This window comes from Vulpes lagopus, chromosome 5, assembly GCF_018345385.1.
Source record: "Vulpes lagopus strain Blue_001 chromosome 5, ASM1834538v1, whole genome shotgun sequence".
Lineage (NCBI taxonomy): Eukaryota > Metazoa > Chordata > Mammalia > Carnivora > Canidae > Vulpes > Vulpes lagopus.
The window spans coordinates 98646484-98660439 of NC_054828.1; the positions used below are offsets into that span (position 1 = coordinate 98646484).

Below are 13956 nucleotides of genomic sequence, written 5' to 3' on the forward strand. Positions count from 1 at the left end.
GGTCTCTCTGCACAATCCACTGAGAAGTGGGGTGTCTGTGGCAGGGAGAAGTCCTCAGGAGGGATGGAGCAGGGAGGGGATGTAAGGAGAAAGGGTGGAAGAGACTAGGAAGTAGAGGGAGAAATGTGGCCAGATGAGCAGAGGACAGAAACAGATTAAATCTCCCAAGACAAAAATACAAACTTTCAACAAACTCAGACAGGCTTCCTCACTAGGTAAAGGTATGTGTGGCAGACACTGCTTCTGACTCTTCCTCCCCCCACCACCCCGACCCAACCCCAGGATTCTGAGGGTTCTGCATCCACTCAGCCAAAGGGGCAATTCCTGAAAGACCCAGGCTACTATCGTGGTGATCCCAACCTCCAGGACAGCATCTGGCGTAGAAATGAGACTTGATACTTCAAACATAGAGGGTTATATTTTTAGCGTGCATGAAGCTGAAATAGCACAAGAGAGGTTAGCTGAGAAACAGAAATTAGTGTGCGGTGCCACTTAACTCAGTTTAACTGGAGGAGCCTAGAACTGTGGTCTACAGATATAACCAGGCCTTGGCTCTCTCCTAAGGCCATGCTTTGCCCATGGAATGGTGGATTCTGCAATCAAGCCAGGCCTCGTGTTTCCTGTTGGTCAACCAAAGGGTGTTTTTGATAGAACACCAGTACACACAGGTTGCAGGGATCTAGAGTGGAAATCTCTCACCTTCAACAAGCACCCATTCAACTATGTAGGAAGCACCCTCAGTGGGTCAAGCGATATGCACAGGAGCCAGGGGCCCCTGCTAGACCCTGAAAGCCTCCTCACCACTCCTGTCCATTTACAAGTAAATGGGAACTGGGAAGGTAGACACGGAGATTCCCTCAGGGGCTAATTACAACTGAGACATCAAGGCCTGAGATTCATGAAGGTTCAAGAAGAGGTTAAGTCAGTACTCACCCATGGCAGCCAAGGAGCAGTGGGGGGAGCACGTGGGAAGGCGGGGATGCTGGGAGTCCACAGCCCTCTCAGTAAGCCCACAGATAGTGTCTAAATAACCAGAGGTTTCCACATGGTCCATAAAGTCATCATTAAGAACAGAAAGACAAGGGCAGCCCGGGTGGCTCAGCATCTTAGGGCTGCCTTCAGCCCAGGGTGTGATCCTGGATGACCCAGGATCCAGTCCCATGTCCGACTCCCTGCATGGAGCCTGCTTCTCCCTCTGCCTCGTGTCTCTGCCTCTCTCTGTGTCTCTTATGAATAAATAAATAAAATCTTAAAAAAAAAATGAACAGAAAGACAACTAATCAGAGGCCGTTGCTTGGCTCAAATGTCATCACTTGTCCACAGTCATAATCATGTAAGACCTTTTCTCATCTCCTGGATTCAATTCACTGGCAAAGTGTTATTTATGGAGAGAGGACAGAGAATAAATGCTGTCAACTTTGACATTTTAAGTTAGTGATGGAGAGAAGTGAACTTAAAAAGACCAGAGATACTATCATAACTCGGCACAACACAAGGTGAATAAAAAATAAAAAATAAATATGCACCCTATTAGGAGGTTGCAGGAGAATCTCAACAGCTTTGCAGAGAGAGAAGGGGACAGAGGCTGGACAGACCAAAGTGGTGGGCAGCCATAGTCCATTATCCTCTTAGGCTCGGGCCATTGCTGGGATTGAACTGCTCCCCAGGACTATGGGAAGGTGCTCTGAGAGCAGCTCGCAGTTCAGAGATCTCACAACACAGTAAGAATGGGTTCAGTTAGAAACTGGGCTCAGGAATCCTCAGAAATTTCGACAGTTCCTCCTGAAGCAGTGAGGAATAAGTGCCCATATGCCCTAATGTCTTTACACAAACATTGGTCCCATGCACGTATAACATTTGCTTTTGCAATCAGTCAGCAAGTCCCCACCCAGAAAAGCCAAGATACTGCTCATCTTCAGATCAAAATCATGCCAACAAGGAGAGGGAAGCTCAACTTCTCATTTAAGGCAGAGTCATAGCTTCCCAGGGCCTCTTCCATGACATACTTCAATTCCTACAACCATCCAGAGACTAAGGGAAAAGCCAACAATGGGTGCCTAGCACCTTAGTCTGGCCGGCACGCATTTCCCCTTCTCTGAGCCCTATCACCCCACTTTTTCTTTAGCAGTCTCCCATTTGCTCCACCAACCACATGGTTCTCATTGATGGTCCTATGCCCCAGTGCCTACTTCAAGGAAAGCCAATGGCAACAACCAGCTGGCTGGTGAGGGTGGCCTGGGCCAGGCTGGATGCCAAGTGAGGCCCTCTCTTCCCACTTGGCTGCTGAGCCCAAAGCTCTGATGGCCACAAGGGGGACAGGACCTGTCTGGATGTGAAGAGAGCAGAGCCTGGGATTCCTGGCAGCATCACCCATGAGCCTGAATTCCAGACTCCACGCCTAGAGCCAATGCAAACTGCATATTCCTCTCTACAACTGAAACAAGAGTGACTATCCATATGGGCCAATCAAGAACTGGAGAGAAACTAACAGCAGACAAGCAATAGTAGTAACATATTAGCAGGTAGAAAGTGAACAGGCAAGTGCACAGGTAGCTGACTTAGCAGAACAGAGAATGGTAGGTTTATAAGGCTGAGAAGCAACCAGCTAGTGCAACAGAACTCCACTAAGACTTGGGAATTGGAGGCTCTAGGCACCTCTGACGGCTCCAAGTCCCTGCCCAAGCCCATCAAAGCCTGGGGGTTCACTGTCAGGAGAATGAGGGCAACAGAGAGGCCCCACACCAAAAACAGAGAGGCCAGAGGGAGACCCCCTCAGCCTCAGGCCCCACTTACCAATACACAGGGCTTAACCAAACCTCACAGATGGCCTGCATATCATGGGCAGCTTTGACAACTTCCCAGCAGATGACCATAAAGTGACTTGTTGTAACAAAATCAGAGTTAGCAAGTATTTTCCAGCAAATGGAAGTCAAATGTCTTGGGAGAGGAGTGTTTTCTAATCAGCCTAAAGTCACATAGGGAGGAGCACTGCTCATGATCACTTCTGGCAGCCAGGATTAGGACCTGCCTGTCCTTCATTCACCACACACCATTCCTCAGGAAACCCAAAGAGTCATCTCTGGAGAAATTAACTCAGTCTAAAAACAGTTAAACTGATCTGCCACTGAAAAGACTATTCTTATGATGAGGGAAGCTTGTGGCCAACATCCCTGCCTGTTTATAATCAGCATTTTACTTATTTACTTTGCTACTATAATGAGCAAATGCCCAAGGTGAATTAGACATTTAAGGAAAGCCTCTAACACAAAAGAGGGAAGTCAAAAGTACAAATCCAAAAAAAAAGGGGGGGGGAGGGGGGAGGCAAAGGAAACAAAGCAGAGAACAGAAAAGAACATCTCAAAAAATAAGAGATTTTGCAACAGAAAATAACAGGCGCTATTAAAAAAAGGAACAGGGGCACCTGGGTGGCTCAGTGGTTGAGTGTCTGCCTTCGGTTTAGAGTGTGATCCCAGGGCCCTGGGATCGAGTTCCGCATGGAGCTCCCCGCAGGGAGCCTGCTTCTCCCTCTGCCTGTGTCTCTGCCTTTCCCTCTGTGTCTCTCATGAGTAAATAAAATCTTTTTTTTAAATCCTAAAAATATAATTCTCTCGTATTCTTTCTCAGGAAGCTATTAAATGAAAGACTATTCTGGTTATCCATAGTTGTGTAACAATGTACCCCAAAACTTAGCAGCTTAAAATAGCAATGCATTAATATTCTCATTATGCTTTATATCAGGAATTTGGACACACAGGAACAAGTAGGGATGGCTTGTCTCTCCCTCACAATGTCTGGGATCCCAGCTCAGATGACTTCACAGCTGGGTGCTAGAGCAGTTGGGAATGGGTTGGCAACTCTTTACCTCTCTCTCTGCAGCCTCTCTCTATGGACTAGTTTGGGTATCCTCACAACATGGCAGCTACAGGCTAGTAGACCTTTTTACGTGGTAGCTCCAGATGTCAGGAGACAGGAAATGAAAGGTACCAGTCTCTTCAGGGCTGAGTCCTGAAACTGGCACACTGTAACTACAGCCATATCCTGTTGGCCAAAGCAGTCACAAAGACACCCAGATTCAAGGAGAGAGAACACAATCACACCTCTCAGCAAGAGTAGCATTAAGGAATTTGTGGCCACCTCCATTCCCCCAGAAAGGGTAACCGAGAAAGAAAGCCCGGGAAAAGTGACTTGACTACAGAGGAGATGCAAAGAAAATTCTCAACATAACACTGAAGAGAGGTGTAGAAAGCCAGTCCAGGGACCCCTGAGTGACTCAGCGGTTGAGCGGCTGCCTTCAGCTCAGGTCATGATCCCGGGGTCCTGGGATTGAGTCCTGCATTGGGCTCCCCATAGGGAGCCCACTTCTCCCTCTGCCTGTGTCTCTCCCTCTCTCTGTGGGTCTCTCATGAATAAATAAATAAAATCTAAGAGAAAGAAGAAGAAAGAAAGAAAGAAAGAAAGAAAGAAAGAAAGAAAGAAAGAAAGAAAGAAAGCAAGCTAGTCCACATGGAAGCCCCAGTAGGAGGTCTCCAGGATAATTGTGCTCTTTGTGGGGTTTGGGGGGCGGGAGGGGGCATGGAAGGGGAACTGCCAATTACCTGACTGGTTTGACCAGGTTGAGAGGAGTGTAATAGTTCTATCCCAAAGTGTGGGGTCAGTGAGTGATAAGTTTATAGAAAACAGCAATTGAGTAAAGGGGGAAACTGCTATCTCCAAGGAAAATAAAAAGTTGTAAAAGAAAGGTAATGAAATAGGATATGTCATGGGGCATGGCTGGGAATAATATTTATAGAGTCATAACAATGTGAACGCTGGATACTGATTTAAATAAAAATGGTGACATGCTAATATTCAGAGACTAGGGAAAGAAAGTGGTACAATAGTGAGAATCTTCCCTTTCTATTATAGTGAGTCAAGAAGTGGCCGTTTGAGCATATTTATTTAGGAATATGGAGGTCGATAACATAAGAATCTGGTTAAACAATCTGGTTCTCTGCTTTATTGTGATTACTGGGACACACACCTCACCCATGGGTCTCCATCCATGAGAAAGACACACTGCAGTGGTGGGAAACGTGAAGAGAATGTGTAAGATTACTACCAGAAATAGATGGAAGAGTAGGCTCAGAGCCTGATCGACAAAACAACCACTGCATTTTGAGATGGAAAGATACCTCCTACTCCATTCTCTGCGCCTTCTCCTGCAGGGGCAATGATTCCATCTCCCCCTAGTCTCCAGGTCCTCCTTGCCATGTATGATGCCAGCACTCCCTATGGGGGTCCCTGCCATGATGCCAAAGATGGGCCCTCCTCCTCCTGGAATAATGCCAGTGATGGGACCTGCTCCTGAAATGAGGCTGCCTAAGGGAGGCCACATGCCAATGATGCCAGGGCCCCCTGTAATGAGATTTCCCACCTGCCTGCCTGCCCTGTGATGGTGCCCACTCAGTCAATAATGACTCGACCAGACAGATTAGGAGAGATGGGAATCATTTATGCCTATTTTATATTACTTGTTCTATTTCACCAGATCACAGTGCTGTGACTCTGGGTGTTTTCTAACTACATGAAAAAGGAAGACTTGCTCCCCCTTCCTATTCAAAGAGGGAATAATTTTGGTAGGGGAGTAGTGGGACTTAAAAAAAAAAGCAATTTTCATTTGTATTATGAAATGTGAAAATAAAATTGTGAACTGTTTAAGTTTTTAAAAAAAGAATGTTCATACATCACACCAACGAAAATAAGAATCAAATTGTAAAAGAATAAGCAGTAGAATAAAATAAACAGCACGATCCTCTTTATAGAAAGACATAACGTTCACGTCTGTATGAACTCATAGAAAAATAGAAAAAGAAGCAGGAAAAAACCCTACAACACACTAAAGTATGAAAAGTGGTTGGGGGATCAAATGTCCATCTATGGATGAATGGAAAAACAAAATGTGGTATACCCTCACAATGGAGCATTATTCAGCCTTAAAAAGAAATGAGATTCTGACACATACTATGACATGGATGGACCTTGAGAACATTACCCTAAGTGAAATGAGCCAAATGCCAATGCCAATACTCTAAGTGAAATGAGCCAAATGCCAATGACAAATATTGTATGATTCCACTTATATGAGTTTCCCTGAACAGTCAAGAGAGAGAAAATAGAAATAGGTGGTTGCCAGGGGCTGGCAGGGAGGGAGGATTGGGGCACTGTTGTTTAATGGGTACAGAATTTCTATCTGGGAAGATGAAGAAGTTCTGGAGATGATAGTGGTGGTTGCACAGGAAATGAGTATACTTCATGCCACAGAGCTGTACACTTAACAATTATTAAAGTGGTAAATTTGATCATATGTACATTTTACTACAGTGAACAAAGTAGTTGGGGAGGGGATGATTTAGGAAAGCTTAAAGTTTTCTATATTATTTGGCTTTTTACAATGAGAATGTCTTCATGAATACTTGTATATGTGAATAAGATTTAGGGGAAAAACCATCAACAGTCAGGAGGAGAAATGTGCATTGTTCTAAGGAAGGAAAGCCAAAGAAGTAGAGAGAAAGCAGGAGTGATGGGAGCCAGCACAGCAAAACCACGGAGCCTCATAGCAGGGCAGGGAGAAGGTCTTAGGAGACCAACCATATCAAATGGGGCTTTGTAGATTGTTTTCTTGAGGATGTGTGCCATGCGTTTACATGTGCACACCAATCCACCAGCCTGGCCCTTAGGAAAGGGCTCCAGTTTGCCAAGAAAAAAATTCAAAAATATTTTAAAAGCTTGTCTCATTTCAGATGTTGCTTTTAAGCATTCCCTGCAAACCCCAGTGGGGAACCCTGAGTCTCCCCAAATCCTCCTGCTGTCACAACAAACAGCGTGCTGTCAAATGGCCCTCAATAACCAGGGCAAAATCCCCAGGACCTGGGGGACTCTTTAACAGAATGGAAGTATGGAATCAGTCTGGTAAGCCAGACTTTAGGAGAGAGGGCAAGCCATTCCTTAGGAGGGGAACCTGGACTGTGCTCACACCATACCTGGGAGCAGAGTGTCCACAGTAAACCCGTGCTGAGGAGGTAGCCATTATGTACACGGAAATTACACAATCTTTGTTCTTTTGGCAGAAAACTATTTTGTGGCCTCTCATGTTGTGGGAGTGCCTGACCCTGTACAAACTTCCCACAGTACACACACAGCACTCACAGAACCTTGTGGCCACAAACCCCACCCCACCCCACAACACCCACTTTAACTTCAAAGGCCTGGGGAGGAAGACTAGTCATAGGAGATGCAACATTGCCTCAGTGAACCAGTGAATGGAGAAATTTTATTTCTGGTCTCCTATGGAGCGTTCTATTCCAGCAGAATGTTAAAACACCAAGAAATCAGGATCAGTGTCTTCTAACACATGATAAGATCAAATCTGAGAGTACAGTGTGACCTATCAAATAGGTATCAGAATCTTGAATCACTTGGGGAAAACGATATGAAATTTAGTCTAGCCTCTTGTTACAACTCCAAATTTATGAAATCAATAAACAGACACTGGAAAGAATGGAAAAGTGTTTGTTAAGATAATGGAGGGTTTTTTTTTTATTTTTGGTGCTTTTTTGGTGAGTTTTTTTGTTGGGGGTGGGTGGGGCGGGGGGATTGGTGTCACAGCACAGCCAGCATCACTGAACACCTATTCATCAGTTTCTCATCTCAGCTGCTCACCTAGCAGCACAGATACTATCCCCATCCTGTGGGTGAGCAAATGTCAGCTCAGTAAGGTAGAATGACTTGATGGTGAGCATAGGGGAAATAAGCTACCTGCTGGCTTTCCGACATGCTGGTGTGCCTCTCCCTCGATGCCTATGCAAGTTGTGCAGTTCACAAGGAAGTACCTTTTGCTTGGTCCAGGTCATCAGTTAGAATATTAGAATTCTGTTCCTTATTTTAAACTGCAGTTCCCTAAATTGCAAAGGGCAAAGAGATGACAGCCCAGGAACTACACTCAGAAAACAGAGAAATACAGGAACAGATTTGTGTCAAGATGTGAGACAGGGCTATGGCAGAAAGAAGTATAACTCAAAGGACCTCTTTGCACTCTTAAGAACTACTGAGGCCTCCACACAAAAACCGGCACACAGATGTTTCTAGTAGCTTTATTCATAACTGCCAAAACTCAGAAGCAGCCAAGATGCCCTTCGTAGGTGAACGTAGAAATAAACTGTGGCTCATCCAGACGATGAAATATTATTCGGCACTAAACAGAAAGGAGCTATCAGGCCGCAAAAAGGCATAGAGGGAAAAAAAAAAAAAAAGGCATAGAGGAAGCTTCAATGCATATTACTAAGTGAAAGAAGCTAATCTGAAAAGACTATATACTGTACGACTCCAGCCATGTGATATTCTGGAAAAGGCAAAACCGTAGAGGAAAAAGTTCAATGGTTGCCAGGGGTGAATTGTAGGAAAAGATGAATAAGCAAAGGGCAGTGAAAATGCTCTGTATAATACACCGTAATGATGTATGCATGTCACTGTATATTTGTCCAAAACCATAGAATGGACAGTGCCAAGAGTGAGCCCTAATGTAACTAGGGACTTGGGGTGATCATGATGTTCAATCTTGGTAAAAGAAAAATGTATCATTCTGGTGGGTGATGTTGATAATGAGGGAGACTATGCATGTATTGGGGTAGGCAGTATATGGAAAATCTCTATACTTTTAATTTTGTTGTAAACCTAAAATGGCTCTAGAAAAAAAATAAACTCAAAAAAATTATTGAGGCCCCCAAATATTTATTGTTATACCATATTAGAAATTATGACAAAATATTTGAATATATATTATCATTTGAAAATAACTAATAAACTCATTATTTTCAGTGAGAAAACTATATTTTCCAACCCCTCCCCCCCAAAAATTTAGTGATAAGAGTGGGCATTATTCTGCATTTTTACAAATCCCTTTAATTGGAGGAATTAATAGAAGATAGCTGACTTTTCATATCTGCTTCTGCATTTAATCTTTTGGGATATTATATAGGGGAATGGGAATGAAAAGGCCAATAACATGTTAGTATCATTATAAAATTGGTTTTAACTTTGAATCTCCTGAAACGGTCTTGGGTGCCCCTGGACCATACTTCGAGAGCCATGACATAAATGAATTATGTATGAAGCAGAGGGAAAGAGAAGCAGGGAAGACATTCCAGGACACAGCTTGGTCTTACACATTTCACTTTTCACCTTCCCTAAATCCACCCCCTTCCAGGGCAGGAACCCTGACTTCTTCTGCAAGGGCAAGGCATCTCTCAGCCTCAGCCCAGCTCATTCTTGAGCGATAAGCTAAACGTGGGCTGACTGGGCACGGGCTAACCAGTTAATCCTCCTTTGCAACACACTGGCGTTTCATTAATTAAGTCTTAAGCCAAAAATAAGGGTGGGCTCTCCAGACTGCCCGCGAAGGGGTCAGCTGCCCTGCCCAGCGGAGCACAGGAGAAAGAGCCCCAGGGGGACACACATGTGAGTTCTGGTCCCCACCGCTGGTCACCGAGTACTCCTCTCCACGTGTCAACTTGAGAAGCACCAGCCCCTCTGCCCACTTCTCAGGGCTGTCGTGGCCTCAAATGATCTAGACTTGAGCCCCCCCTACATCCAAAGTCCCCCCACTGCATTCCAGCTGTGCACTCGGCACCCCCCCGCCCCCGTGCTCTTCGGTGGCCTCTGCGAGCCTGCCCCACCCCGGACATCCAGATATGTCCTGTGCAGGGCCAGTGCATCCCCGTGCCGGGAAAATGTGCACTCCTCCGGGCAGGCACCACGGGGCCGACGCTGTCCTGCGGGCTCCGCGCACCTGCTCGGGCGCACCCGCTCCGGACCCTGCGGCACGGTGGCCCGGGGCGCCGTCCACGCCCACCGCATCCCTGTCTGCCCCTTCTCCCACCCCCCGGTGTGGGACGCGAGAGGCGGGCGCTCAGGCAACTGAGGTCCAGGAGCAGAGCCCCCCCTTCCAGCCGCGAGTCCCGGAGGAGCACCACGCCTGCCGCTGCGGGGCCCAGCCCTGCACCCCGACTCCGGGCGGAGCGAGCTGGGCGGGCGGAGGCCACCCTCCCTGCGGGCGCGTTAAGTGGGCGGCCGTGGGCGGGCCCGCACCTCTGGGGAGGAGAGTCATCATCTGCACGGGGTAGGGCGGCGCTGCCTCGCCCTGGCCCGGGCGCCCCGGAGCGCCCCGGAGCGCGCGGGGACCGAGGGGACACGGCCAGCCGGGCCGGCGGCGACGCGGTACCTGTGGCGGAAGAGCGGGCTGCCGCCCAGCAGCGTGCTGAGCTCGCTCTTAAGGCTCCAGAACTCGCCGTCCAGGTAGCGGTGCAGGGACGAGTCCCCGAGCCCCGGGACGGGGGTCGGCTCCATCGCGCAGCAGTGCCTCTGGCTTTGCTTGGGGGGCCCCGGAGCCACTTCCCTCCGCGCCTCCGCCCCGCTGCCCGCACGTGGGGCCCCGGCGAGCGCGCTCTCTTATCCGCGAGCGCTGCGCAGCCTGTCTCCTCCCTCCTCATCTTCTTGTCCCCTCCCCCCACCCCACCCCTCGCAAGCCGACCTCCCCCACACACACTCCGCTTCCTGGGCACAAGGGACGAGCTGTCCAGGAAGTCGGGGCTCCTATCGTGGTCTCCTCTCGCCCTCCCCAGGAAGCTCAGTCTACTGCCTTGCCCTGGAACTTTAGTTTCTACCACTCGTGTCCTATACTCCATTGTGCCTCCAGTCTGTGGGCGCACAGGAAGCAAGTGTTAGAACCCTAGAGAGAGAGTTGGTCAGGTGGATGTGGGCACGGGAAGCCCTGGCTGCTCAGAGCCAAGACATTTTACTCAGCAGATCTTGCATGCCAGCCTCTTAGCCGATTCCCGGGATGCAAGACGATCTGGTCCCACTCAGGCTCCGGCTCAGCTGCGGCTCAGCTGTGGCTCAGCTCGATTCCCTGCTGCCCCCAAACTGGGCATTACAGTGAACTTTAATATGATTTGTAATCTGGGGGTAGCCCAGGCCTGCAGCCACTGCAGGGCAGAGTAGTTGGGAGATGCAGACAGAACAGGACACCGAACACGAACACTAAACTCATCTCCCAGGCCCCTCCTTTTGTTGTGGGGAGTAGGAAACTTAGTGGTGATTCCTTATCCCTTTCCTCTGCAGAACTCTCACATATTGTATTGATTCTCCTTTTAAATACAAAGGAAATGTTAGCTCTTCCCTTACAAGGAGGTGACCTGCGGGGGGGGGGGGGGGGGGGGGGGGGGGGGGTTGGTGAAGCAGTCGGTATTGATTCTGTCCACTGTCATTAGGTGAGTAGAGAACTTGTCTATCAGTCTTCTGTGGCTGTGTGACAAATGACCACAAACTGAGTGGCTGAAGACAACACAGATGTATTCTCTTATAGTTCCGGAGGTCAGAAGTCAAACATGGATCTTGCAGGACTGAAATCAAGGTGTTAGTGGACCTAGACTCCTTGGAGGCTCCAAGTGGGAGGATAGAGTGTTGGGGGAGGGGGAGTCTCTTTCCTTATCTTTTCCAGCTTCTAGAAGCTACTTGAATTGGTTGGGTCTTGGCTCCTTCCTTCTTCCATTTTCAGTGTTTTCTATTGCTCATTCCCTCCTTCTGACTTGATCTTCTTGCCTCCTCTTATAAGGACTCTTGTGATTATATTTGGCCGCCCAGATAATCTAGGGTAATCTCTATCTTAAAATCAGTAGTTTAATCACACCGGCAACATCCCTTTTCCCACATCAGACAGCATACAGCTTCTGGGGATTAGGACATGAACATCTTTGGTGGGCCTTTATTCTGTCTACCATGCCATCTGTACAGCCACAAGTAACAATACCCAACCAAATGTGATAGATAAGAGTGTTTTCTCCTATAACGGGGGAAGCCTGGAGGTAGGAGAGTGCCAAAGTCTAGTTCAGTAGCTCTACCCAGGGACCATGTTTTCTTTCTATCCTTCTGTTCTGTCCTTTCTTGGTGTGCTATCTTTATTTATTTATTTTTAACTTGTCTCCTCTCAGTCATAATGTGGATACTCAAGCTCTAAGCAACACATGATGCCAGGCAGAAGGAGAGTCAAGATAGCATAGTAGCAAGAAACAACCCCCAAACTATTCCAGGTGTGCTGTGGCCACAACCACCCCCAAACCTTAGAGTTTTTAAAGATAAGAATTTATTTCTCATTCATGGCACATGAGTGTTCTCTTCCATGTTCCCTCACTCCAGATCCCAGCAGACAGGACAGCCACCATCGTGTGGCCACAAAGGCTCTTAGAGCAGCCAGCTGGAAATGACTTATGTAATCTCCACTCACAATCCTTTGGCCAGTACAGTTCACTCTTGACTCTATGGGAGAAGGGAAGTACCATTCTGGACATGCCCAGATACCCAACACCCAAAATAATCTGTGAGCAGCAGTAGTGACGACTAAATTTGCCCTTTGTGCCCACGAGTGACTACTAAATCTAGCCAAATATTTGTCTCACTCTCCCTTCTATGGACAAAATACACTCTCCACTCCTCAATGGAGGCAACCAAATTCCCATAGTATCACAAAATCAAATCCCAGGCCAGTGGGCGATGCACAGTTGTCTCTCCATCAAGTCAGGGTGTGGTTCCTTTTGACTCAGAGATCTATAAGCTAAAAACATGTTACTGAAATGCATGCAGCTTGATGAGGAAAAAAAAAAATCTTTGTTGTTATAAGCCACTAAGATTTTTTTTTTTTTTTGGAGCATTGTTTGTTACCCACCTGCAACCTAGTCTATCCTAGAAGCTACTGGAAAAATGTTGCTTTGAAATTAAAAAAAAAAAAAAATGTGCTTAGGGATTAGGAGGGGCAGTGAGGATGCTATTAACCAAAACCAGACAGAAGAAAGTTCATGTTAGGAAGTGTCAAACATTTGATAAAACTGTACCCGACAGACACATAGCTAATGAATTCCCTGCTCCAGGAGAGGATGTGGGGAAGACAGTGTCATCATTGTCTGTTCTGGCTGCTGGCTGCTATTGGCTATGTTTGACAAACTACTATAAGAAAGAGATGAACTTAGAAATAGCTGAGAAGTTTGCAATCAGGGGTGAAAGGGAATAGAGAGAGTCCACAAATCCGGGGACTTTCAGAGTTGGAAGAGGCAATTGCTCCCCAAATCCTTTCAGTAAAAGATGAAACAGAAGTGTTTTGACCAACAAAGGCCAATTAAAACTTAGAAAACTCTACCTCTACTCTTTGCCACTTATGACAAGAGTCTGCCATACACCCCTTTTAAGACCTCTGGATGGAGGGATCCCTGGGTGGCGCAGCGGTTTGGCGCCTGCCTTTGGCCCAGGGCGCGATCCTGGAGACCCGGGATCGAATCCCACGTCGGGCTCCCGGTGCATGGAGCCTGTTTCTCCCTCTGCCTGTGTCTCTGCCTCTCTCTCTCTGTATGACTACATAAATAAATAATAAAAAATAATTAAAAAAAAAAAAAGACCTCTGGATGGATTTTTGGGGTTCTCAGCAAGTTACCTGTCACTCTGGGGCCTGTCAGACCTGGCAACCCCCATCTGAAGCATCACTGGCCCAGCATCAGAGTACGAAATTAGGTCAAATGGACCACCGGCTTGAAAAGGTACCCCAGAAGTGACAAGCACCACCCTGTTCACAGGGCACACCTACTCCAAGTGACAGAAAAGTGTAGCCCTCCCAGGTCCCCAGAGGGAAAATCAACAGTACTTGCCAACCTGCTCTAAGGAATCTTCTAGAACCTGTGAATCTTTGAAGGAATTTTTCAGGGAAAGTTGTCAAATTAATGCCCACTGTATTGTTTTCCAGGACTGCCTTAACAAATTTCCACAAACTGTGTAGCTTAAAACGGCAGATACTTATTCTTGGTCCTTGAAAGCCAGAAGTGGTCAGAAATCAAGGTTTCAGCAATGTGCCCTGTTCCTTCTGAAGATTCAACGGAAGAA

The 13956-nt window shown here is 47.2% G+C and overlaps 1 protein-coding gene and 1 pseudogene across 1 annotated transcript in view; one reads left to right on the forward strand and one right to left on the reverse strand.

The window, feature by feature from the left end:
* ACOXL (acyl-CoA oxidase like) overlaps positions 1-10505 on the reverse strand; it is a 351756-nt gene extending 341251 nt beyond the window's left edge. The window contains exon 1 of the mRNA XM_041756084.1: positions 10256-10505. Coding sequence (XP_041612018.1) covers positions 10256-10380 — 125 coding nt within the window. The 5' untranslated portion in view covers positions 10381-10505. The remainder of the gene's footprint in view (positions 1-10255) is intronic.
* Positions 584-5542, forward strand: LOC121490936 (annotated as a pseudogene).
* Positions 10506-13956: the final 3451 nt, after the last annotated feature.